This window comes from Numenius arquata, chromosome 8 (genome assembly GCF_964106895.1).
Source record: "Numenius arquata chromosome 8, bNumArq3.hap1.1, whole genome shotgun sequence".
In the NCBI taxonomy this organism is placed as follows: Eukaryota; Metazoa; Chordata; class Aves; order Charadriiformes; family Scolopacidae; genus Numenius; species Numenius arquata.
Genome location: NC_133583.1, coordinates 40,158,496 through 40,186,184, shown reverse-complemented (window position 1 = coordinate 40,186,184; position 27,689 = coordinate 40,158,496). Strand labels below are relative to the sequence as shown.

The following is a 27,689-nucleotide window of genomic DNA, read 5'->3' as shown; positions in this document are numbered from 1 at the left end:
TGGACAGAAATAAAAAATAAAAAAAAGAATTCTGATATAGCCCTGATAACTGTTGGTGGTTTCCACGGCCCAGGTCAACAGAGAAGATACCTGTTATTCAGTGAGAATCCAGCTGGTAGAAGGGTACACATTCAGCATGTATACAAGTAAAGAAAAAGGCTGAAAGTAATAATTTGAACTTTTTTTTTTTTTTTTTTCATAAATACCCCTTCCTGTATTTGTTCATCACTACAGAAGTAAGCTTCGGCCTGTTTCCAAGAACTTTTTCCCTCTGTGTTTCCAAAATACATTAACATACCACTTTGATGAAAGAATATTAACCATATTAAAATACAGAAGTAACCCACACCACAACCCAAATTTTTTGGTCAAGTTTTGTGCTGTACATTGCTGTGTTGATCAGGAAGTTTCTGCATTTCCATTCACCTGTGAAAAAATCTATTAAAGTATAATGACTAATTTGATATCTCATATAGAGGAGGCTTGGATGTACAGATATTTTTAGATAAGCACAGAAAAAGTTAAAAATCTAATATTGCAAATTAAAGGGGAAAATACAGGTGCTGTATGTGGAAAAAACACTGGAATTATGTACTATAGAATATATTTTTACACTAAACAATAGCAGAGAGAAATAATTTTTACTCTAATATCAATAAGCATCACTTTTAAATGAGTCATATCATTGTCATTACTGTATTCCTTTAATTGTCTAAATAAGGGGGTTTTTTTCTATCTGAAACTACCAAAGCATCCATAAATGAAAATTCTTTCTTTTGAAGCAGTATAGGGCTTATGGCTGTTCCAGAAAAAAACAACCTTTCTTTTAAATATGTCAATCTGTCACAAAGCCAAGCTCCATAAACTTTCAGAATTTGACCTGGTAGCTCAATCACTGGATTGAGCTAACTAGACAAAATGGAGAGAATGAATAGGTATGTAAAAATCTGCAGTGCTCTAAAAACAAAGAGGTACCTACGGTGGACTAATTTTTTTTCCTGTCTTATTTATTGCACTTTCTAAGAATACAGATGGCATATACTTTTAAATAGTACTGAAAGAGGAAAAGGAAAGGAAACAAGGTGTTCTGGTACTAAAAACCTTTCCTAAAAGGATACAAGGGAACAGATAACAGTATCGATTAGAACTTCTACTCAAATAAATGGAATTTCAGAATCAAAATGTTAAAAGTTGGTCTATCCATATTTGTTTATCATTTAGTCAAAAGCCATAATGTGGAGTATTGATTTTAAATCCTTTTTGCAAGCTGGGTTAATTTCCAAACAGTGATCTGTAACCAAAATTCTCTGCAATTCATAAGCAAAGAAACAGACACCTGTTTGGAGGCATATCACAGCATGAAAATGACAGGGGGTAGAAGACATTTACACTTGAATTCCTAATATCTCCTTCATCACACAGGCAGATTCTGACCAAGTATTCTGTTTTTGTGAAACAAATTCATGATGGCACAGGGGAAAAACTTCCTGTGTCTACAGAAGTTAACTGCCATCTCACCTGCTTCTTCCTGTCTCTCCACAAGAGTCAACATGTACAGGGAGACAGAAGTATGATGCTCCCCTGGGTACAGGTAGAGCATGGAGGATGGTGTAGTTTCTTTGTGCTTTTTACACCATCACTGGCTGAGAACTCTGACAGGAAATTCACCTTTGCCAGTCCTGATACTTCCTGAGGATTAAAGATGCTGTTCATCCTTCTTGTGTCCTGTAGATAGGGCAGCATGGGAAGAAGGACAACGGAGTATTCTGGTCCATTACATGCTACATATGAGCTAGGCTTGTGCTTACTAGTCTAATGGGAAAAAATATTTCACTTAGAGCAACACAGTTAACCTTGAAATTTGCGGACTCAATGGAAACTGAGAAGCAAAGAGAGCTATCCTCTCCCTCTGAATTTCTATATTTTCACACTTTTACAGCACCTTTGTTTTCTGTCTTTTAAATAATTTCTAATTTTTGCATCTATAGAGCACTGTTTAAGGTTTGTTTGCTGTATAGTAGTACTTTTCCAGCTTTTCAGCTTGACACCTAGAAGACAGTTTGTAACACTTTAAAGTTATTGATAATTTCACTTATCCAACTGATATGCTGGAAGTGGAAGTGGGGTAATACATCATGGAATGGATAAGTAATAGGTGTTGTAGCCTGATGCTCTAAATAGCCACGTTGGTTTTTTTTCCATGTTTAAGCACGATCAAATTTGCTGGCTCTTGGAGCATTGGAATTTTAAGATACTTTCACCTATGAGAGCCCAATTTTTTGCTTTTATTCATAGCATAATTTTCCTGGACTGACTGCATTAGTATAACTGATACTAATTCCATAATAATATGCTTTTCCCTCCAGATAACTGTGGCAGAAAAGAATGGTTTCTCCAAATATTTTTGCAAGTTAGCTTAGCAAGATCTAATTTTGCATGAGTGTTCAAAAAAAAGTATTTGTGCAGGAATCCTAGATGACTTTATCCTTCCAGGTGTCAGGATTTGTTTTGTGGTTGTTTGTTTTTTTGAAGTCTGGGTGAATGCCTAAGTTTCAGTCCCATATCTGCTATTTTACTTCCCAAGACTTCAGTGAATTCAACAAGAAAAATTCACTGCCCTGCAGCCATACTACCATGGTCTCTGATCTTGTCAGCTCTCGTAAGCTAAACAATTTTAGGTCATCTCATCAGTAGGATGCAAGAATAGGAAGCAAAAAAAAAAAAAAAAATCCAAATAACTCATAGACCTCTCCTATATCAGACAGTAGACATTAACAGTGGCCATAATTTCTAGTAGCTCTTTTTAGTCAGCCAAGTTTTCATGTTTATCTTTGCATAATTTTTATTTATTATACTTGAATTCCACATGAGTTATGAACAAGAAGTACACCTTCTGTTTTCAAGGATCCGCTCATTTCTCTGTGAGAATGGCCTCTAATCAAAGCAGAACACATTAAATTATAGCCACAACTCAGAAAAGCATTTTAGGCAGCTTGTTAAGTCTGTTCTCTCTTTCTATGTTTATTATCTTTTTTTGTCACTCTGTCCCACTATGAAACAATCCCCATATATTACTGAACTCCTTGTTAACCTATGGTCTTGCAGTGGTACTCATATCCTGGAAACTTTTTAATAACTTGTGGAGGTTTTAAAAAAAACTTTCCTACAGAATGGAAGTGTCATGTTTTGTCTTTTATTTCTCTTATACAGACAATAAACTCATTAGTAACCTTGTTTTTATCTCTCTTTCTGTGAAGATATATGTAATTATAGCTATCATATATATTACATAGTAGTAGCAATACTTTTTACTGATGATTAACAAAATTCTCAACAAGTGAAGATCCCCATGACTGAGATAGCTCAGTACTGATAATTCGGTAGCCTACCGCTGGTTTGTTCTGAGTCCAATTTGGACATCCCATTCCTAAATGAGCTAATGAAAAATGACTGACTGACATTCTGAAGAGCCTTCTCTTATGAGCATTCAGCATTCCACACAGTAGTATGAGAAGGGAAGAAAACAAACAGAAGACAAAGACAGCAGATAAAAATGAACTGTTACAAAAAAAAAAAAAAAGAAAACCAACAACAAAAAAATCCAAAATGAAACAAAAATCTTACAACAACAACAACAACAACAACAAAAGCAAAAAAAAAAAAAACCAGGAAAGAAAAACCAGATAAAACCCTTACTCTGGAGTGCATTCATGCATCTCTTTCTTTTGTCTAAATCACTCTAAGCACAGTAATTGGCATGCACAGTATTTGGAGCAGTCATTTGTTTGGTATGCTTGCAGATGTATGCACTAGCCATATAAAGCTTATAATTGACTATATATGCTAGTTAGAAGCAATTGGTATTGGCAGGGAATTGGAGGAAAATCATCCAGTGGCATGAATTCTCTTCCTATTATAAATGGTAAATGAAGACTCCATTATAATTACACTTCTGTATGTACCCTCTGTTGGCTAAAAATAGATAGGAAAATATTTTAGGACTATTTGAAGCTCATAGTCTGCTATGAGCTACTATGAAAAAAACCCAAGGTATTGTGGTTTAATTGTGGTCCTTGCAAATGCACAGAAACCCAGTATCAAGGGCATCTATGCATCTTTTTTCACTGAAGAACACTTTCAAGATAACAAGTTAGTAATTAGAAATGAAATAGCAAAAAAATTCCACTGAGGACTTCTGGAATACTCTCATGTCAGCTTGGTGCTGTTTGTGTCTCAAGTGGCCAGCTTGCACTAATGTGAATTCAAAGTATATTTAAAAAAAACATGTTTACCCTTCAAACTCTCTTTCTACTCTGCCCACAGTTCCTGCTACCATCTATTCCTTAAAGATTGAAAAAACAATATGCAAAAATTTCTGAGCTTCCTAAGTCATTCTTTCTATGACTATGTTTACCTTAGCAGGAAGTGTGGCCCCAAAACTGGCTTTATAAAGTGAAGAAGCAGTTGGTACTGTGCTTCTGGCACCCATACTCTGTGTATTTCTGGACTATACTTCATGATAATTCTAGTTTGGCACTGAACTCCCACTAGCTGGTGTGTATTAGAAACGTGCCTGGAATTTCTCTTCCAATTTAGTTTCACACAAAAGGAAAACTCCATGATTTGAACCTAAGGATGGTAAATGGGAATGATTGAGATATTCACCTCAAAAAGGCTCTGATGTTTTGAACGAAACCACTAATGTACATACACCCTATAAGAATTAATGAAACATGGATCATCTGAATTTAAATTCAAACACATGTATTTCAGAATATGGACAACCATCACTAAACAAGATATGTGCTTTTGCCTCACAACCTTACATGATGCATGCTTATGAGAAACTATGATAGCAGTGGCACAGCAACTGTGTGGGCATCCTGCCTGGGAAAGTGGGGTGTGTTAAATGTCAGGTATGCTTATGCTGTCTGGTTTGTACATGCTCAGGAGAGTTCTGGTTCATTGCACCTGAACTAACTATCTGCTTGAGAGGTTAGTCCAGCCTTAGGGCCTCCTTTAACAAAAAAGAAAGACATGACCTTTAGATTGAAGAAACTATTCTGGTCTATGCTTTCTTGATTTTGATTCGTCTTATCTTCTAACAGTTCAGGTTGTTCAGATGGGGTGGCATGATGTCCCTTTTGACTCTCCCTGCTAGCTTCCATTCCATTCCATTCCATTCCATTCCATTCCATTCCATTCCATTCCATTCCATTCCATTCCCAGCTACCTTGTTTTGGTGCTTTTGGGGAACGTACATGTACTGTACGGTGTTAGGAATTGTAAATCACAAATGCAAATTCTTGATTTAAATAGAAGCTTAAAGGCATTATGAATTCAGTAATTAATTTTAAGAATTTAAGTACGAAGTATTAAGAAATCAAGAAGTAAAGCCTAAAAGTGTGCTACAGCAGATATTCTCTAATAATGTAGAAATAATCCAAAAGCAAGAACCTTTATACTATGTTGGTTTTTTTTTTCCCTCCCTGTTTAATGCATCCTAATTTCAATATGAATTGCAGGGTCATGAGAGCTTTATTGTTGAAATATATAGAATTTCAGCTCCTCCATTACTCTTTTATGTAATTTTTTTTTTTTTTTTTTTTTTTTTTTACTTCAATTGCACTGAATGAAAGAAATAAATTGACAAGATGACTGTCAAAATCTACACAATTCACATTTGGGAATAACTGCACCATGTTTTGAATACCAGTGTATCCTTGTAGAACTTCCTTGCATAAAAAATGACAACAGAGAGTAGGTAACTTTAAGCATATCCTACTTCAAATACCTTTCAGTGAGTAACTACCAGAAACTGAAGTGAATGAGGCAGCATAAGAATAAATAGTAGAAATGCAAACAGAAAACAAAAATCTAAATGTAAACAACTGTTGAGACAGGGACCATCTAGAAAAAGCCTAGTCACACTCAAAAGAGAATAATTTACTGATTTTGAGGAATGAGTACATATCACTGCTTTTCACTCTATCATAAAAAAAACCCCAAGTATGACAACACAAAAAGTTGGGAAATATATTAACACATTTTTATGCCTATGTTGAGCTTAAAATGTTGAGAAGGAAGATTATTGCATGCCATGATTTTACATAGCCAGGCAAACATAATTTGTTAACAGTTTCACTGATCCTGTCTATAGGCATGGTCCACACAACTACAGCAAAGAAAAAGTCTTCAAAGAAATGGACTAGTTTTGGTCATCTTGTCTTCTAAAATTTTTAAGTAATTGTATAATGCATAATTTCTTTACATATTCATAAAATGGTATTGTTAATAAGCCATTCTTGTATTCTTGCATGATCTATTTTCCTGTGGAATTCAATGGGAAAGTTCAAGTTCCATTTTCCAAAACAGGCTTACATATAGGCTCGTATATGATATATTTTCCAAAATATAGGCTGGTATTTTAAACATTATGTGGGTCAACTGTATGAGTGAACTGTAGTTGTACAAAGAGAACACTGCTGTATTGGGTTTGTGTGGCAAGATTTTGGTAGTGGGGGGGCTTCAAGGGTGGCTTCTGTGAGAAGATGCCAGAAGCTTCCCCTATGTCCGATAGAGCCAATGCCAGCCGTCTCCAAGATGGACCTGCTGCTGGCCAAAGCTGAGCCAATCAGTGACAGTGGTAGCACCTCTGTGATAACATATTTAAGAAGGGGGGGAAAATTGCTGTGCAACTGCAGTCAGAAAAGAGGTGTGAGAATATGCGAGAGAAACAACTTTGCAGACACCAAGGTCAGTGAAGGAGGAGGTCCTCCAGGCACTGGAGCAGAAATTCCCCTGCAGGCCATGGTGAAGAACATGGTGAGGCAAGCTGTCCCCCTGCGGCCCACAGAGGGCCACGATAGAGCAGATATCCACCTGCAGCCCATGGAGGACCCCACACTGGAGGAGATGGATGAGCCCAAAGAAGGCTGTGACCCTGTGGAGAGCCCCTGCTGGAGAAGGCTCCTGGCAGGACCTGTGACCCCACAGAGAGGAGTACACACCAGAGAAAGTCTTCTGGCAGGACCTGTGACCCCATGGGGATAGGATAATTTCTCATTATCCTACTTTATTTAATTGATAGTAAATTATATTAATTTCCCCAAGTCGAGCCTGTTTTGCCTATGACGGTAATTGGTGAATGATCTACCTGTCCTTATCTCGACCCATGAGCCTTTTGTTGCATTTTTTGTCCTCCTATGCAGCTGAGGAGGGAGAGTGATAGAGCAGCTTGGTGGGCATCTGGTGTGCAGCCAAAATCAACCCACTAGAACAGCATGAGTCCATTATCGACCATCAGTAGATTTTCCACTATTGACATCCTCTTTCATCTCAACAATAAATTATGTAAGTGGCAAGTATTGAGCAACAAGTAAATCTCATACCTACTGACAGCAGAAGGCTTCAGATATTCAAAACCTTCACATTCCTTGAATGTTTATTACTATGGATAATTAATAGAAAATAATTATTGATCACTTTGAATTACATACATCTATCTGCTGTTCTACAGGTTGCATTGATGAAAACATCACAGCATGTAAAGAAGAAAAAAGGTTACTGTTTAATACTGTTTATATTTCCATTAAATTATTATGTTTACTTACAACTGGGCCAGGTGGGCCTTGTGGGCCTTCCCCTCCTTTCAGACCAGCAGGACCCTAAATAATGGGGAAAAAAAGCATATCTCTTACCCTGGAAAGTTCAAGAGTTATTTTTCCAACACATGCAATAAGAAAAATGTAGAAATCCAAAGGCAAAACCTAAAAAAGTTCCTCTTTGCTTATATAGCCAATGATACTTAACAATGTTGGATTCTTGATGTGTGTTCTCCTATTGCATTCATTTTTAAGGACAGTAGAAGGTTCCATGAAATAAAAGTTAATCCATTGTTTCTTGTATTTAGAAACATTGTGGCAATTGTTCTAGTGCTTATATCATACCTGAGCACCTGGAAGGCCTCTCTCTCCAGGGAAGCCACGAAGACCTGCTGGTCCATCTTTCCCGGGAATGCCTTGGGGGCCTGGATCACCCTTGGAAACATATTACATTATGATTAAAAAAAAAAAAGTCTACAATGCTTATGTTAGTCATTAAATGAGTGATGGAAATTAAATACCAGATCCTAGTTATAGTAATGACAAAAAAGATTATGCCCCCACCTATTCACCCACAAATCCTTTTAAGGTTTTTAGTACAACAGTCCATCAATATGCTTAAATTTATTAGAATATGTAAATTTATGCTATAAATTTATAACAATTTATAACTGTATCTTTGACAAAATACAGTATTAGTTATAGAACATAATTACTGAAAAACACAGCAAACCATAAAAGTATGTTTACAGATAAATTCCTTACAAACATACAATGCCCATTTAAAATGGAAGATTTAGTAGTATTACATAGTAACTAGATAAGCAATATTTTTCTTGTGCCCCAATGGTGGCCAAAAAAGAAGCAAAGAGCTAAATTTGGTCAGTGAAATTCTGCCTTGTAGCTACTACTACACATTCTACTTTAAATGCCAATGTAAAATTTTCCACCTTGGTGTGCTCATGTCATTACTTCATATTTCCATAGTGAATGTGTGGTATATGTAAACTGTTTTTTTATTTTTTATTAAAAAAATACTACTTATTGGCTCAAGAGAATTCTCATTATTCCAATGGAAGCAGATACAGCTCTAAAATTGGAATCTTCCAGTCTTCAAAATCTGTCTGGGTGAAACATGTTAATCATGATTTTATATTGTTTGTTCTGATTTTACTCTGCATGTTCTGCTTGATTTGAAATGTGAGACTGTAAGCAATTTATCTGTCCCTTCCAATTTTTTCCCCAAAGCCACATCATACCTTAGCACCTTCTTTTCCTGCAGCACCTGGGAGGCCTTGTTCACCTGGTGGGCCAGGAGGACCTGGATGACCTCTTTCACCAATTGGGCCAGTCTCACCAGTAGGACCCTAAGCACAAAAAAACCCACTTTAGTCACCTGAAGGTATTTAATGCCTTGGGGGGTAGTGGGGAAGAGCAGATTCTTAAAATCCAGCTGTTCCGAGTACCTGTTACAAAACAATATTAGCATTGGTTAGCATGCATTCCTCACCTTTCCTCCAGGCAAAGCTGACTTACTAAATATCTTTGTCCGATAAAATAAATCTTGCATTGCATTCTGCCTGCAGACACATCTGTACAGCTTCCAAAGAGTGAAATCCTGACCTTGCTCCTTAAGCAATGCAGCTTTAAAACACAGTGTGTACCCACATATGGGAGGATTACCTCCAAAAAGGACATGGGAGGGTAATCCATGTACTATGCTTGTCTTGAAACACTGTCTGTACTGTTATTTTTCTGAATAATATGAATTGGAAGGTAGGAGAGTTGAAAGATATTTCTTCAGATTCACTAGCAGGAAATTTTCACTGAGGGAATTACCTAAAATAGCTCATGCAATTCAAATGCTTGATTTTGTTGCAAGTATGTAAGATTAGATGAAATGAAATTTTGATAGTGAATCTCTCCACAATCTAAAAGTGACTGAAATTTGGCCTCTGACAAGGGATTCACATGTTGCATTGCTCTTTCTAAACTATTTCATGGTAGAGAACTCTGCCTTCTTGACTTCTGTAAACCACTAGCTTCATAATCACATTAAGAAAACACACAAAAAAGGAAGTGGAAAGCTACCCCCAACATTTGCATATTTTGTGGAATCAATAATGATTACTAAGTACACCTTTCTAAAATTGATATGCATAATTTGTTACAAAAGTTAATATAACCATCAATATGGTCCTTGTAATACAACAACAGCAACTGCCTTAGCCATAATAGAAGCATTAAGTATTGGTCTTATTAAGTTAACTATGAAACTAAGTGATGTACCTGAGGGCCAACAACACCACCAGGACCAGGAGGACCAGTTTTTCCTTGAAAACCCTGTGAAATAATTATAGAATACTGTGTTACCCAGGACAAGATATAGAAGAGCAAAATTCATAACTGTGCTGAAGAGGAGGAGAAATTCCATGTCACACATTCCTTCTCTTCAGGAAATAAAAATGAGAAATTCTTTTTTCCCATGTATACTTAAAAGTGAAATACTGATTAATCTTTCTCATGTCTATCAGTTCCAGTCTCTCTCAGGTGCTACAGCAGTAAAAATTCCAGTCAATTTTACAGATCTCTTTAGGTAAACTTGATTAGATGATTCTGAATGCATAAGTGATGCAGCTGAAAGACAGCTGAAAATACATTTTTACATATACACATTACAAATCATAAAGACAGACATAGAATGCTTTTTAAAGAAAGAAAAGACACAGATAGTGGATTAAGCTGGAGTGCCATTAAGGATAAAGGGGAGGTTAGACAGAAAGAAAATTAAAAACAATACAGATCCAGGGAAGATGAAGGTTATCTAGAGATGGTAAAAAAGGCAGCATGAGTGCCACAAAAGAATGAAGTTAATGAGAAATGGATATGAAAAAAACTGGGAAGCAGAGAATAGAAAGAAAAAGGTTTTGCGGCATTTTTTCAGAACTCTGGCAAATTTTACAGAATTTACATTTTCTAATCAATAGTCTGTCGTGTTTTGTGCTGGGCTGGTCAATAAATGAACAACAGATGCTCTCTTTAACCTCTTCCCAGAAGAGAAGAGAGAGAAAATAAGGGAGACACGGTTGAAAACTACTTTAATGAAATATTGATAATGAAAAGAAAATATAATAATATGAAAAAAGAAAATAATTAAATATATACAATATATACAAAACCAATATCGAGCTCCCAGGATGACAATCATGTCACCAGCAGGCACTGGGAAAGTCCCTGACTGGACTCAGCGATGGATGGGAACTGAACTCAGGAACTGGATTCAGGAATGCATGGATCGAGATCAAAGGCAGAAGAACAGAGTCTCCCTTGGATGCTGGCCATTGAAGAAAAGAGGCTCATCCCTTTGTTCCCTCAGCTTTATACTTAGCATGATGCAGATGGGATGGAATACCCCACTGGTCAGTTTTGGGTCACTTGTTCTGTCTCCTCCACCCCACAAGTGTGACCCCTCTACGCTCTTCCACTTCCAACCCTCCAATGTGGCACACAACAAAGTGAGCTGACCTTGGTTGTGATAGCAGGAAGTATAAGCAAGATCCTCTCTGCATACCATTCCTTGGTGTTAACTATAAACATCAGACCTTATCGCTCTGGTAGTAGACACTGTCTGAAGAAGACGCCATTAATTTCAGAGAGGTAGAAGAGGCTTAACTGAAAAGTAAAATTACTAAAAAGAAAAGTGGTTCTGTTCTACTTCAAACCAGGACATAGCCCCAGACTTCTGTCCAAAATTAGTCAATAAGCTGAATGACAACCTCACTTCCTAGTAGCACTGTTTAATGTATCTTTGAATTGTGCTAAATTATTTCTTCCAAATATTGGAAGTGTTTTGCTGCATAAAGTTAGGAGAGTGCATTTATTGTTGTATGACATCAAGATTCTACATAGTATCCACATAGGCCTAACAGCCTATATCTGCATCCTACTCTGCTCACCTATGTGAAAACAAAGGTGTCATCTGGCCCATATTTCTTATAAGTGCTTGGCCCCACTCAGCATTCTTCTGGGCACAGTCTCACTGACAGCTGCCCCATTCCATCAGATCTGGTTTAAGCTTTTTTTACCTTCCTCTATCTGATTCTCTTCTTGCTGCCAGCCAGATGTTCAGTTTGGCCCACAACTGTTTAGGCACTCTCTTTCAGATGTCTGAAATGATCCAGATTAAAAACAAATACAAAAGTCCCCCCTTTGCTCTAATGACTGAAAATCAGAACTGCTACAGATAGAATCATTCACGTGTCCCTTCCTTTACACAGTCAAAGCTTCTTCTGAAGTCTATTGTAAGGAAAGACACAGGAATGTTGAATATTACCCATTTCCTGAAAACACCTTGAGAAAACCTGCTATTCCAAGGTTTGCAGACTGCATTGATACTTTGCAGTATATTCAATGATTCTTGATGCTAATGATGGTTTTACTACTTGGATTTCTCTCTTAAGTCATCAACTTATCTATTCCTACAGATTCGGGTTTGTAAAAGAAGTAATAACCAAAGGAGATTTCAGCAGCAAATACTCAAGATGACCCGAACATCCCATGGGTTCATCTCAAATATTTAGTATTAAAAAATTTACACTAATGTGTCACGTGGGTTTGTAAGTACCTAATTAGCCTCCTTTTTTTTTTTTTTATTTTCTGTGAAAGACAATTTAATAAAACTGAGTTTATTAACTGAGTAAGAAGAAGGTCCTTGATTAATTCTAATAGATGAAACAGCTAATATATTTCTATTTTATCCTTTCACAGGCATGAAACACTAAATTCTTGCATAACACTAGACAATCTAATAATCTGCATCTGATATCACTGAAATTGATATACACTTCTAAGGAGGAACTAGCTTAGTATTAGTTTTCATTATTTAGTTTATTCCTACATTTATATTTCAAATTATTTATCATGATATTACTGTTCATTTGTCTAGAATTTCAGCAAATAATGGCAGTTCTTCAAAGTGCATATGACTTACTGGGGGAAGAGGCTGTAGCTTTTCTCCACTAATACTTACCTCAGTTGCTATCAACATATACTTATTATTCCATAAGCAAGCTGCAGAGTGCAATCTGGGAATCCAGCTCTCTAATTTGTTAAGCTTGAGTATGTCTCTTAGCCTTATTCCCTAATTGCTGCAATGCCCACATGCACCACTGAACTTTAATGAGATATACACCTAAATAAGAAACAGAATTCTTAAGACCTTGATTTACCAGTGAATGTAATGAAAGTTTTCTGATTTATACATTTTTTAAAAATATGAAATGGAAATGTTCATCAAAAAAAGTTAAAAAGTCTACTTTTTGTTTTAAAAAAAACCCTGTTTTTCTACAAAAACATATACATGAGAACCTGTGGGGGAAAATATTTTTAAAATAACTCTGGCCCACGTATACATATACACAGGGCAGAAAAAAATGATAATGAAAAGCTGCATTCGCTCTGAAGTTACTCAAGTTTTATATCAATCTAACCCTACTAAATCCAAAGGAGATACAAAATTAGAGAACTATACTATTGATTGAACCCAGAGGAACCTGGTCTAAGCATCACACGGTAGCATAGCCCATAGTTTCATTGTAGTTTGCCTCTTTCATTTGTAGTCATGAGTGAAATCAAGAAATCATTAGAATCATGATTGAAGTGGGAAGAGACTTCTAGAAATCATTTGGTCCAATTGCCCTGCTCAAGCAAGGACACTGATAGCTGGTTGCCCAGGAATACATCCATATGGCTTTGGAATATCTCCAAGGATGGACACTCTGCAGCCTCTCTGGGTCATCTGTTTCAGTGCTCAGTCACCCTCACAGTGGAAAAGTGTTTCCTGATGTTCAGATGGAACCTCCTTTGTTTCAGTTTATGCCCATTGTCTCTTGTCCTGTCACTGGGCAACACTGAAAGGAGCCTGCCTCCATCTTCTTTGCACCCTCCCTTTAGGTATTTATATACTTGGATAAGATTTGAACTGGGCCTTCTCTTCTCTAGGCTAAACAGCCCCAGCTCTATCAGTCCTTAGTCACAGAAGAGATGCCTCAGTCCCTTAATCATCTTAGTGGTCTTTTGCTGTCCTCTCTCCAGTAGCTCACTCGTTCTCTGGTATGGATGAGCCCAGAACTGGACACAATACTCCTGGCCTCAGCAGGGCTGAACAAAAGGGAATGATCACCTACTGCAGCCTAGGATACTATTAGCATTCTTTGCTGTAATGGCACGTTACTGGCTCATGTTCAAATAAATAAGATTAAAGGGAAATAATCCTGCTTCAGCAGGGGAGTTGGACTAGATGATCTATATGGTCCCTTCCAACTCTAAAAAAATTCAGTGAAATTCAGTGAAAATTCAGTGAAAATAGTAGCTGTGCTTTTTCTTATCAGACTAAAGAACAGTTTTGAGCATCCTGCATTCTAAACAATGATTCAAATTCATTCTCGTGCTACACAAGACTAGTCTTTGGAGCAACAAAGATGTAGTCAATAATGTTTCTCTCACACACAAAAAACCCATCATCATCATTGCAAAGCATTACAATGCTACAGTAGTAGCAGAAGAAAATACAGTTTTTCAGAATGATGTGTTACTCCAAGCTCTGTGCTCTCCCTTCAAGCACTGCAAGTGACTCAGCAGTCACAAACAGATTTCCAGTGAAGTTGGAACCCAAACCATATTCTACATGCTGAGAAAATTTCTCTCTAAATTAATTCATGGCTTTCTCTAGCTCTAAAATATCCAAGTAAGAATTTTTTATTTATTTATTTTTTTCAGAGGGATATGAGTAAGGTTTGGCACTACAGAAATAGAGTTTTTAAAAATAATTCCATAAAAACTGTTACATGTTGATTTTTTTGTTTTGCTGTCATAATTTACTTATTGTGATTCTTAGAGGGATTACATAGGGTATAGTCTCAAAATTTAAGATTTCTTTCACAGGTTGAATTATTCCTGATCCTACTTTCCAAAGGTGGTGTCTTTTGAGTTTCCAAGCTGCTTGCCTTTAATAAGACTTTTTATTACGTCATTATTTATGTTTTATGGCATTCAGTGAGAAGGGAACTACGTAGTAATTGCCTGACAAATCTTTATTAAAATTGAGATCTGAGTATTAATTTCTTTTTCTTCTATTGACTATTTAAGCTCATTGTGATGTTACTAACCAGGCATAGCAAAGAATAACCTCACTCTTGTAGCATGGAAACAAAATAAAGCTTTCTCATGCCCAACCTACCAACCATAAGAAAACTGCAGTTATATAACCTCCTAGTCCCAGCCTCTTCCCCTTTTCTCTGTTTTCTTTGTTTCTTTAGTTTTGATAACACAACCATGGCCTTTGGAGGTTTACAATGCTAACACAGTAGAGTACATTTACTTACAGTCTCACCCCGCTGTCCTGGGTGCCCTGGCAAGCCGTCTTTTCCAGGTGGCCCCTGAAATTGTAAAATACATAAATCAAGGCATTTCTTAGCCATCCTTAACTCTGAAAAAAAGTATGCAATTAGCTGTAAGAATCTCTGATCTCTTTGGTTTTTCTACACTACTCTTCAGTACAGCTTAACTGCTCCTATGTCAGCTAGCTATGATTTTAATAATACATTTTCCTTGTGTCCTCCCTGATGTCTGTTAGTAATTGCTTGGAGAGTGACTGTTAGGTTGTCAAATGCATAAATGTTCAAAATGGATTTCTGTAAATTCAGAAATCATGCAAAGTCCCTATACTTTCCTTCCAGTTTCTTTGCTTAATGACTCAGTTAACACAAAATTAAGCATTACAGGAATACTTCATGAAATTTCAGGTTTTGGCATTGGAAATAAAATAAAAACTGCATGGGTGAAAAAAATCACAGGTTGTTTGATGCTTTTGAACTTACTCCACATGAGCAGAAACACACTAGAAGAGCAGTATAACTAGATCAGGCTACAGCTCAAATGTGCTATTACTTCTATAGATTTCTGCCACTAATGAATGTCTCCTTCATTTTTTCCTCAATGAATCAATTCTTAAAAGAAAATATACACCATCAAAGTAATATTTTGCCTAAACTCAGTCTGTCACCTGGACATTGGCATCAACATAACAGAGTAGGTGCAGTTTAGTATATTGTGCTAAATGTCATATAAGCTGCATCAATGATCATTTTGAAAATGTGAGTTCTTATCTTAGCCTTAAAACTCAATAAGCATATTTGTAATCTATACATAAACCACCCCTTAAATAAATCTTCAAATACTAACTTCAGAAGCATTGTTGCAGATACTTAAATAAAAAGATACTTACTGGAGGTCCCTTTGGCCCAGGGAATCCAACAGGTCCCTGAGGTCCTTGTGGTCCCTAGGATAAAGCCAACCAAACACATAAAGTTTTACTCTAGCTGCCATGACACTGGATTGAAAAATTTATTTCAATTATAAAATATATAAACTTCAATTATAAGATATATGAACTCTATACATAATATCTAGTTATAAGTATAAAGCTTCAGTCCACTGCCATAAATATTGATAGCAACAATTGTCATGCATAGCCATCGGAGGGGATTTCCTGAAAGCAATACTGCCTGTGAAAGAATGTAGCAAGAAAAAAGAAAACTACTTATATAAAGTATGTCTGTGTCTGACCCCTGAAACTGTGCACAATAAAGTAGGCACCATCTGTGAGTAAGAAACATTGTTTTCAGTGTTGCATAAAACATGGAAATTAATTAATAGTCTGGTGGTCCTTTTAACTTGGAGTCCAACATGCATCTTCAGCAGTTATTACACTCTGACAATACTTCAAGCCAGTACAACAGTGCAAACGCCCAAATAGAATAAGCCTTCCAGAGTTACAAGACACTAAATAAAACATTCTTGCTATCATGAAAAATAGTTGAGACAGCTGAAAAAAATCCATGATGCACGAACATTTTATTTATATAGCTTTGTATATACACATATATATGGAGAGAGAAAATTTTCATATGGCACGGTTTTACAAATTTAGTTAAAGATGATCATGTGAGTTAGTGCATTGTGTATGTATATGTACAAGTGTATACATTACATGTGTACATACATGTGTGTCCACATTCATCTATACACATAGATATTTACACAGAGTACTAGCTTACGTGACTATAAAGTTGTCATCAGACAAAACAGAGGCCAGATTTTAAAATTTATTGCCGATATGCTGAAAGGGACTGTGTCAGCTTATTAAAATATTTTTTCCTGTTTAGTTTTTAGTGTGTTAAGTCAAAGAGTAGCAACCTGAAAAACCTTACTTATTCTACACAGCAGAGCTGTGTACCCTAGTCATATAGCGCAAGTCTTTATCCTATTCTACTTGCTATATGATGTCTGCTTTTGCTAAGACATCAGCTGTCTTATGTTAGAAATGTTGGTTTGAAGTTTGACACAAAAGACTTGAAGCAAAAGGCCACATCTCCCAAATTATGCTACCCTTTTGCTCCTCTGATAAAGCACAGTGTATTCCATAAGCCTCATTCATTAGAGCCCAGGCTCACTTCCAGAGCATGGCTGCATCCTGCAGGAGGCGAAGCAGTGTGTGAATGTAGCTGTGGGAGAGGATCCCTTGTGTCCAACCTGGGAGAATTTGCCCTTATGTGAATCTTTTTCGAGGGTAGACCTTGATTATTCTGTATACTAAATCTCAGTCAACTAAGTAGTGCTAGATAAAGGAAGGAAACTTTGTGATCTCACTGCACTATCCATCATTTTTATTTTCTCTTCCAAAACAGGTGCAAGGTTGTTTCTGAAACCTCCATAACACACAAATATGCTCCATAGAGCTGGGGTTCAGCCCGAAGAGAATGCTCTGGGGAGACCTTATAGCAGCCTTCCAGTACTTAAAGGGGGAGCCTACAGGAAAGATGGGGAAGGACTCTATCGGAGAGTCTAGCAATAGAATGAGGGGTAACAGTTTTAAACTGAAAAAGGGGAGATTTAGATTAGATATTAGGAAGAAATTCTTTACTGTGAGGGTGGTGAAACACTGGAATAGGTTGCCCAGGGAAGCTGTGGATGTCCCATCCCTGGAGGTGTTCAAGACCAGGCTGGATGGGGCCTTGAGCAACCTGGTCTAGTGGAGGTGTCCCTGCCCATGGCAGGGGGCTGGAACTAGATGATCTTTAAGGACCCTTCCAACTCTAACCATTCTATGATTCTATGAACTCAAAGTTTTACTGTTAGTTGCACCTTCTTTCTCATAAATTCCTAGTGTATTTTGATCCTTGCATTTTGAGGCTTTTTAAGGAAAGAAGATTTGCATTTTTTTTTATCCACAATACAGCTTGCAAATTTCAAATCACTGGACTGACGGATTATGTGAGAACAAGCACTAGAATGCTAACAGCATGTTATCAAAATTATATTTTCCTTTCTGTCATTAAATTTCATTTCAACAGTAGCTACACAGGACAGACTATTTAATGTTTACATGTCTGGTACCTGAAGCAGCCTCAGCGGAGTAGAAATGACAGTGTTATTTTTTGGCTGAAATTCACCCCTGTTGGGAAGGAAATAGATACCTCACACTTGTGTTACACAAGTAATATGAGATGTAGTGCTCTGCGATTCTTCATCTCTTTGATCTAATCAGTTTCTCTCCAGGGATGCCTTCATCTTGGATTGATCTCCTCATTGTTTTCAGTCCCCCTACAGCTTCTCTTCCTCATAACCTCTTGGAACTGTCAGCAAACTCCTCCATCATGAGGCTCTGCTATTCACCTTCTGGTAGTCTGCCTCTGATATTCCTCCTCCCTTTCTTGGACTATGCCTAGTTTTCTACATTCAGCATCCTAATTAACTCATTCCTCTCTTGAATTCCAGCTTCCTGCCCCTGTGTCTCTCTCATTCCTGTTGCACTCAAACTTTCCACTTATTCCTGTTGTCCATGCTCCACTTGGTACATTGTCTTTTACTTGATATAGAGGTACTTTCAACATCTTACTGCAGTCTCCCTTGGAGTATTGCCTCCCATATGTACTGGCTACAGTCTAGTCCTCCAGTCCTCAACTTTCCTTCTGTCTGTCCTGCTACTCCTCATTACTGCAAGAACTACTGCCCTGCTCCACTAACCAGTCTCTTGGACAGTTAAGTAATATTCTGTTTCAGGAATGAAAGACCTAAAACGATGAGTATGAAAGGTTTTTAGTAAGCTAAAACTTCTGTTTCCAGTGTACTTGGTTTTATTTTTTTGGCATATGCTTTAATGGCATATGCTTTAATGTCAAAAGGAAAGGAATCCTTTTCTTAAGCAGAAAAATTAGACATGCAGGTATGTGCATTTCTTTATATTTGTATAGCAGAAAGATGTTCATTAAAACTCTACTTGCAACTGCTAAGGACAAACCAAACCAAATTAACCTTAATCACTTTCTGCAGACACACAAACTGAAAATTTGAGATTTCTAGAACACACTCATGCCATGCTTTTGTTATAGTTTTATGGATGTCGTTATCTCAGTAATCAACTCAATCAAACCATGTGGTCTGATCCTATTGCCTTTTTCCTTTTCTGGTTTGCTTAGCCATTCTAGCAAAAACAGTTTGCTGCTGTTCTGCCAGTATTTTTACACCAAACGTGTGTGTATTCAGCAAGGAAATAGTGTAACAAAGCAACATTATGGAGCAGGGGGAAATGCACAAAGAGCAGCAAAACTCTGGAGATTACTGGGACTTGGGGGTGGGTACTGGGAAAGGATTTATAGATTCTCTACGTGAAAAAGATTAGTAGTTTAATAAAATATGACTACAAAATAAAAAAAAGTTTGTTCTTAAGCTTTGCAAAAATACTTTAGCAGAGAGCATGTCCACTTAAACTATCAGAGTTGGTTTTCCAGTGCTGCTACGACAAATCTGATTTATTAATATTGTTTTTCTATATACTGCTGTGCAATGGGCTGACTTTATATTGGATTTCTGTATTGATTGGCAATATAATAGCAAGCAGAAAATTTTATTTTAGCAAGCACAATAGGATTTCTCAAGCATGCAGAAGGTAGGTTGAAGGGAATTCTTAGCTGATCCGAACAAAAATATCAGCTGCTTCAACAAAGAAGTTTCTGGAGATGGCTTGAGTGATTTGTAAATCCCATAAACAAGCAGTATGTTGCAGTAAATGGGGCATTCTTAAAAGCATAAGCTGATAAGTACAACTATAATTTACATGTATATATATGAAGTGCATGGATATAATACAAAGTGTGTATGTATTCTCTGTGACCTGTTTATAGAAAACTGAGCTACAGATGGAAGATGTTTTCAGCAAACTTCAGCTGCCCTATTCATAACTTTGTGAAAGGTGTCATTGGAATTGAGGTTTTGTTAGTTCTGGTTGTTCTGGTTGAAGAAGGACAAAGACATGAGAGGGAGATCTAAAAATAAAACCCACCCTCAAATCACAGTCCTATATAGTGAGGAAAACAACATAGCTTTCACATACCCTTTCACCTGGTGGGCCAGGAGGACCATCATTGCCTGCAGTACCCTAGAAATGAAAGACAATATGTTCAAAGATTATACTTCTATTTTATTTATAAGAAACAGCTTGTAGCCAATCTTTACAGCATGCTTGACAATTACCTTTGGACCTGGTTTGCCAGTGGGACCTCTAGGACCTCTTGAGCCTCTTGGACCCTGTCAATTTAACACAGATGCACTTGAGGATAATCACTGGATACTATAATCAAATCAAAATAATTCTTCACAGTATAGTGGAGGCAATTAATATAGGAAAGCCTCTAAATTGCAAAGCAAAAGTACATACTGTTGGTCCTCGCTGTCCTCTGGGGCCTGGTTTGCCATGTAAGCCCTGTAGAGAAAAGTTCACAGAAATCATCTTAGCAGTCACTGTATTTGTGAGATAAAGTAGGGGTTTTTTTTACTGAAGTGGGAGCAGAGTACAACTCCCTTAGGTTTAAATGTTATTTTAAGTATCTACTCTGCATTTTAATTTACAGAGTCATGGTCCTTGATAAAATTTATTATCTTTCTGAGTTTACTGGGACTTAAAGCTAAATGTGCTAAATTTGCCTCAGAGTCAGATTCTGTCATAGGCATTAGAACATTTTAAACTACCTTAAAATAGCAGTGAAGATGGCACACAACGAGCAGAGTCCTTCTGCAGTAGTCTAAAGGATTTGGTATCATTTCCCATGTAATAACAGCTTTGAAGACAAAGTTCCCAGGTTCCCATGGACAGCTCCACAGGTTAACAGACAAAAGAAAGGGCAAGTCTCTCTTTTTTTTTGTAACAGAAATAGGGACTGTAATACCTACCAGGATTCTGCACACTTGCGCAGAGATACAGAACTTCCCAGAATACTAGCACTTAATTTTTTGCTTCAATATATTCCTAATCATACTCAACAGATTTCTTTCTTTAGGCTTGGCACTAGTATTGATGTGTATTCTAATGCAAAGAAGCTTAACATTCAATAGAGTATTCTTCAGGTAGAAAAAGGAACCTAATAACTGGTACTTTCTAATCTCTGAGGTAAACACAACAGCAACAGAAAATCAGCAGATGTTCCAATAAAGCTTGCTTTTATTGGAAACCAATTAAATGCATACACCTGTTTTCTTGAGGGTTTTCTAATATTGACTTTATTTCACTTATCAGAATAAAAATTATGTGTCGTTACACAGCTTGTGAACTTCACAGGGTTCCTAGTACCAGTGTGTGTGGCAGCATAAACCACAATGATATCCCTTTAGGCAAGATCAATAATAATTGTGATTTACATTACAAAACCAGCAGCTATTGTCTCATTGATGAACAGCATAATACTTAAGTATTTATGCAGTTTGAAGGTATTAATTATGTGGTTAGTATCCTAGCTGAATTGAAAACTTTATGAAGGCATAATAATGGATCAATATAATTAGATTTTCATAATTTTAAGTCTGCTTTGATGTTATCATTTTGCTTGGGTTTTTTTAATTTGATAACTTCATTAGCAGTCATGTCTCATTTTTCTAACAAGGATGAAGTGAACATTGCTTTATTGCTTGTGTCTGTCCATAACAATGTATCTTTATCTTAGCTAAAATAATACAAGAACAATTTAAACCATACATAAGAAACACAAATGCAATTGGATTTAATATATTAATTCTTAAAATAATGAATTTCTGCTTGTTTTCATGCTGCAAATTAAAATGGATATTTAAGAACAATGATATACGTTACTTCAGTTTGACTTTAAGTTGTTATCATCTATGAATCCTGACTCATCCTCTTAATTTCATCAGTTTTCTAACATCTGCTATGTTCAATTGAGCTTTAGAGACAACAGCACAATGACCTTCTTTCTAACCTATATTTCATTTTACAGTTTGAAGAATATTCATAACAGATTTTCCCTCATCTGCTTCAATTAAACAAAGCAGCAAAAGCTGTCATTTTGTATCTATTTTTTAATATACGTAATAGTATATGTTCTTCATCTTGTCTGGTATATTTTGCATTTTCAAGGCTTAGCCTATAAAAAAGCTTGTGGCAAATCAGAATACTTATGAAATACAAGTTGCATTTCCTTGAGAGTAAATTGCATGGTAGCAGGATAATTCATGGGATACAGAAAAGTAGTCCTTCCCCACTCACTCAGCTGTACTGTTAAAAAAGAGCTTCAACAAAGGCGATTTCTTTTCTCTTTCTCAAATAAGCAATTGTGGTAGCATATGCAGTGAGAAAGTGTCTGAGTTCCTGTAAATTTAGATTAATACATTAAAGAATGAGAACTACTGTCTCAGTATGTCCTGTTTTACATAACTGTAGAGGTACATCTTAAGTGTAAAAAGCCTGGTTTTGTAGTTCTTTAGATAGTAGCTTGTGTCCTTAGCTTTCAGTGACTTCCCATAGCACTGAGTTCCAAAAGTTAATTGTCATGCAAACATGAGTTATCATACCCTTGCACCTTTCTCTCCATTGGCACCTGGAAATCCTGGGAAACCAGTTGAGCCCTAGATAAGAAATCAATGCAAATATCAGAGGATATCAATAGCAAAACAGTAGTACACCCAACATTTAATCTCTATGTACAGCACACCTCCAAAGTCATGTACATTGTACATGTCAAACTTGCAAGTATGACAGCTCTGATGAATAGCTGTAAATTAACTTACCATAATGCTTCAAGTCCAGAATGCATTAAAAAAATCAATGTATAGAATAGACATTATTTGTCATCATATTAGACAATAAAGTAGTCATTAAATCTGCACCATTTTTAGCAGTAGGAAAGAAATTATCAGTAACATCCCACTAGAAATAACTGCATCATAATGGAGAGGAACAAACAAGGCCTTGTTGCCTCACAGTATAATAATTCTTTTACAAACTACTTCATTCAAAATAAAGGCAAGGTGTTGCCACATCTGAACAGTGGTCCTCTATTCACTTTACTGAATTGTAAATTACTTCAGGTCTTTATTCACTGTAAACTGACCACTGGCCAGTTTCATGTAACTGATACATGCAATTTGTATATGTGCTTACATGCTCATCTCGTAAGTAGAATTTATGGGGAGATTATCTGACTTGATTCTATATAAAGGAACTGCTTCCAGGCATTTTTCCTGATTCTCCTTTTTCCTCCCCTTTCCTTCTGCTAGCTGCCCAGTGAAATCTGAACAGTCCTATTTTCTTCTTTATTTCTGGTATACAGGTCCAGCGGGACAGCAGACTTGTTACCTGCCAAGGTGTTAATTTGTCATAAGGGAATTGGGGGTCAAAGAGGTGATAAACTTGATTAAATATACTTTTAAGGGATGAAAATCAAAGCAGTGTTTGGTTTTGTCAGCCACTAGGACTACTGGCTAGACTTCATGCTGTGGTAACGCATCTATATCTGGGCAGCTTGCTGTTGGTATTTTAGGGGCAAATAAAATGCATACAACAAAAACTTAAAATATAATTTCTTGGTGCTCTTCTTTAAAACACCAATAAGTATTTTTTCCTTTTTTCTCTTTTTTTTTACTTACATTTTCCTTTTAATGAATCTTGTTTCACACAATTGTTCCAACTATCCATTAATGACTTAGGTGCAGCACAACTTCACTGACACTAATTCTAATGAAAACCTGACTGATACTCACTGGTGGGAGAAAAGGAAATGATTTTTATTTCTTCCTTTCTTTCTTTCTTTTTAATTCTTTACCAGTTAGAACTTAAAATGTGAATAAAACCGTGAAAATTCTACTCTGCAAAACTCAAGTTTGTTCTTTATAATTAAAAGGCCAGAAGAAAAAAAAATTCTAATGATCAGGCATTAACAGACATGACTTGGTTGTAAATATTTTATATATACAGTACTTTTTGCAATTGTGTTAATCAAAAGGGACTGGACAGAAGAGAATAATACAGTGAAAATTATCAGATAATGGCAGTACTCTAAGAACAATTCTTAGAAGAAAAATAATGAAAAGCAAGTAAAAACAGAAAAAACAGTGTGAACCTTCTTGACAATACTGGGACAAGATTTCTTATTTGCTTTACACAGCAAATATGTTTTTCTGCTGCTTCTTTTTTTCTCCCTCCCTTATGTTAATTTGAACTGGACTGTGGTTAAGTTTCAACACAAGTCTCTAGTGAGCTGATCTATTGTAGCTGTCAGAAATCCTCCTTGGAAGTTTAAGTGACAAATTAGAAAAGCAAACAGTGAATTCAAGTTGAGAACTATTTTCAATTTTAATGTGATAAAAATTTAATGAAATTAAATTCTTGATCAAGTCTTTGCTGAAAAAAAGGATCAATCAACTTTTATTTGAAGTGTTACTTCATTTTTGTTCTTAGAACTGAATCATGTAAAACCTCTTTGATCTTAGGCTTTTCAAAAGACAGTTCTAAAGGAGAACAAAAAAGAGAGACTGAAATCTCAGATATTTGTGTTAAGGAACAGAAGCAAAACCCCATGTCTCTCAAGGTGAGTATTTTTCATGAATACTTTCCATAGATGGTTTTGATATTTTTCACCAACAGTTTTCAATGAATAAGAATTCTTCATCTTTCATTCTTCACTTGACTGAAAAGGGCCAAAGTATAGGCCAGAGTCAGAAAAACACTTTGCTTATCCAGCCAGGAAGTTGTATATCTTCCAAAAAATAATAATTTCAAATTTGAAAATAAAAATAGATCCCAAAGTAGAGCAAAGTTGATGATTTTACTGCAGGTTAATCGTTCAGTTGTGTAGAAGGGGTAACGGATTCTTTTACTTGTGATATTTCCCTACATGAGTCATCTTATAAGATGGACATAAGAGAGATATCGAGGTGCTGGAGCGGGTACAGAGGAGGGCAACGAAGCTGGTGAAGGGCCTGGAGCATAAGTCGTATGAAGAACAATTGAGGGAGCTGGGACTGTTTAGTTTGAGGAAGAGGAGACTGAGGGGTGACCTCATCACTCTCTACAACTACTTGAAAGGACATTGTAGAGAGGTTGGTGCTGGTCTCTTCTCACAAGCAAACAGTGATAGAACAAGAGGGAATGGCTTCAAGTTGCAACAGGGTAGGTTTAGACTAGACATTAGGAAGAAGTTCTTCACAGTAAGAGTGATCAGACACTGGAACAGGCTGCCCAGGGAGGTGGTTGAGTCACCATCCCTGAATGTGTTTAAGAGTCGTTTAGATGTGGTGTTGGGGGATATGGTGTAGAGAAAAACTTTGTAGAGTAGGGAAGGTGGTTGGACTCGATGATCCCAAGGGTCTTTTCCAACCTGAATGATTCTATGATTCTATGATCTTTGAGACAGTCTGGAGATGCAATGTTTCCATAATGGCTTCCTCTACACTGGGAAATGTTTGTGGAATAATGTTTGTGGAGTTATGTTTTTATTCCATTTTTTCTTTCTTGCTAATCTCAGAAGAGAGTTTGCAATTAATTTAGCATGCCCATTTCCTAAAGCTGCATTAGGATGACCTTTTTAAAAATATGTTTCATTAAAATGTTTTAAAAATATAAGCCTTCACTTAAACCAGAAGCCACCTATATGGTTTTCTATTGCAATCAGAACATAAAAGATAGCTGAAGGATAGACATACGCACATAAATCAACTAAGGGTTGGGTTTTATCATGTATGTAGCAGCCTAATAGCAGCCTTCCAGTACCTGAAAGGGGCCTACAGGAAGGCTGGGAGAGTCTGTTTACAAAGGCCTGCAGTGACAGGACGAGGGACAATGGCTTTAAGCTGGAGAAGAGCAGATTTAGATTGGATATTAGGAACAAGTTCTTTACTATGAGGGTGGTGGAATACTGGAACAGGTTGCCCAGGGAGGTGGTTGAGGCCCCTTCCCTGGAGATATTCAAGGTGAAGCTCAACGAGGCCCTGGGCAACCTCATCTAGTTGGGGGTGTCCCTGCTGACTGCGGGGAAGTCGGACTAGATGACCTTTGGAGGTCTCTTCCAGCCTGGACCATTCTATGATTCTATGATTCTAAATCTTAACGGAAAGGAAAACATGATGAGAATTGTAAATTATATCCTTCAAAGAAATATGGCTTATTCTATGGAAGAAACAGTAATGACACAAATGGAATGTTTGTACCAAATGGAAAATTCCCATCACTATCAACCTCCATTTAGTGGTCAATATAGTGCTCATTCTCTTTCAAGCCTACTTTCATTTTCAAATTGTTTAATGCATGCCAGTCTGATGGTCCCACAAAACCACAACTAATTAGAAGATGGCAAAGGTTTGAAGGCAGTAGAGTTAAGATGAGAAAAGGTAGTGCACCTTAAAGATCCTGCCTTAGTCATCCAATATTTTTCAAGATTTTAGTTCAGAACATGATTGTCAAGAAAGAAAATGTGAAAAATGGCCTTTGCTTTGATGCCCACACCCCGCTTCCTCAAACAGACAAATAAAATAACTGCCACTGTGAATAATGTCAAAGCACAAGATATACAGTTTATTTATGGCTCACCTTTGGACCTTGTCTTCCTGGATATCCTGGCAATCCAGGTACACCAAGCTTACCCTACAATAAGAAGGCAGTGTTACATTTTATTTTATCCTCCTTAGTGGTTCAGCAAACTTCTACAGAAAATATTTTTTCCACAACTTAGAGTGACGATACTTCATGGAATATATGATATTCAATTAAATAAATTTCTCATTTTAACTATTAATCACCAATGGACTTAGTTCCCTAAACTTAAATAAAAATCCCACTCCAATGAATGAGTTTATCAAAGCCAATACCTCAGTGTCTTCTTTTTTGTTTTCCACCGCAAATTGCTGTGTAGTGATGTGGGGCTGAGGTCATTAAACTATTAATAGTCCCTAAGAAATCAGGGTGTTAATAGGTTTAAGTGAGAGAAATCCTTTTTAATTTATGCTGTGTGATGGCTGTTTTATTTTCCATGGATTTTTCAGGAATAGGCATTTCAAGAATTAACTTTCTTCTTGAATAGTTCTAAACTATATGAGACTGTGATAAATCATACACCACTGACTATTTGCTGACAATAGATTTGTCAACAAATATTACTACCTTGTCAGAAAGGACAACAGGATGAGCAGTCTGATCAACACTGACAATTAACCATTCCTAGAAATGAAATATAGTATCCTATCCCATTGAGTTGGTGTCTTCAGACCTCTGGAGGATGAGTGACGGTTTGCCACCTTCAAAGGCAAGGGAAAGCACTTTCAGTCTTTGAAAGATGGGAGCTCTGGGGAAGAATTTGCCTATTCTAAACACAGTCTATATTCCAGACTATCACATTTTGGAGAAGATCTGAATGGAAAAGATACGGTTATGTGAGAAAATATGGTACACTGCAGTAATCTTAGGTAACGAAAAAAAGGAAGGAGTCACCTCTATGCGAAAGGAAATTTGCCAAAATAAACATGTCTATTCTTAAAAAATGCAGCACATGAATAAAGATGTTGTGTATTATCATATTCATACAAGTGCATGTGTCTCGCTGTGAAATTATTGAAGAATTCTTTGATTTATGAAAATAATTATAATGCTGCCAGTTATGTGCCACACTGAAACAAGCTGCATGTATTACAATGACTGAAATGATTTGCATCATGACAGTGCATCAGACTCTTGCCAAATTCATTGAA

At 36.6% G+C, this 27,689-nt stretch overlaps 1 protein-coding gene across 1 annotated transcript in view; it reads right to left on the bottom strand.

Moving 5' to 3' along the window:
- The window catches only part of COL11A1 (collagen type XI alpha 1 chain), a 160,718-nt gene that overhangs the window by 41,651 nt on the left and 91,378 nt on the right, over nt 1–27,689 (bottom strand). The window contains exons 31-41 of the mRNA XM_074152644.1: nt 26,536–26,589; nt 22,524–22,577; nt 20,380–20,424; nt 20,196–20,249; nt 20,056–20,100; nt 15,889–15,942; nt 14,987–15,040; nt 9,894–9,947; nt 8,864–8,971; nt 7,950–8,039; nt 7,614–7,667 (exon numbers count right to left, since the gene is read on the bottom strand). Of these exons, the coding sequence (XP_074008745.1) occupies nt 7,614–7,667; nt 7,950–8,039; nt 8,864–8,971; nt 9,894–9,947; nt 14,987–15,040; nt 15,889–15,942; nt 20,056–20,100; nt 20,196–20,249; nt 20,380–20,424; nt 22,524–22,577; nt 26,536–26,589 (666 nt within the window). The remainder of the gene's footprint in view (nt 1–7,613; nt 7,668–7,949; nt 8,040–8,863; nt 8,972–9,893; nt 9,948–14,986; nt 15,041–15,888; nt 15,943–20,055; nt 20,101–20,195; nt 20,250–20,379; nt 20,425–22,523; nt 22,578–26,535; nt 26,590–27,689) is intronic.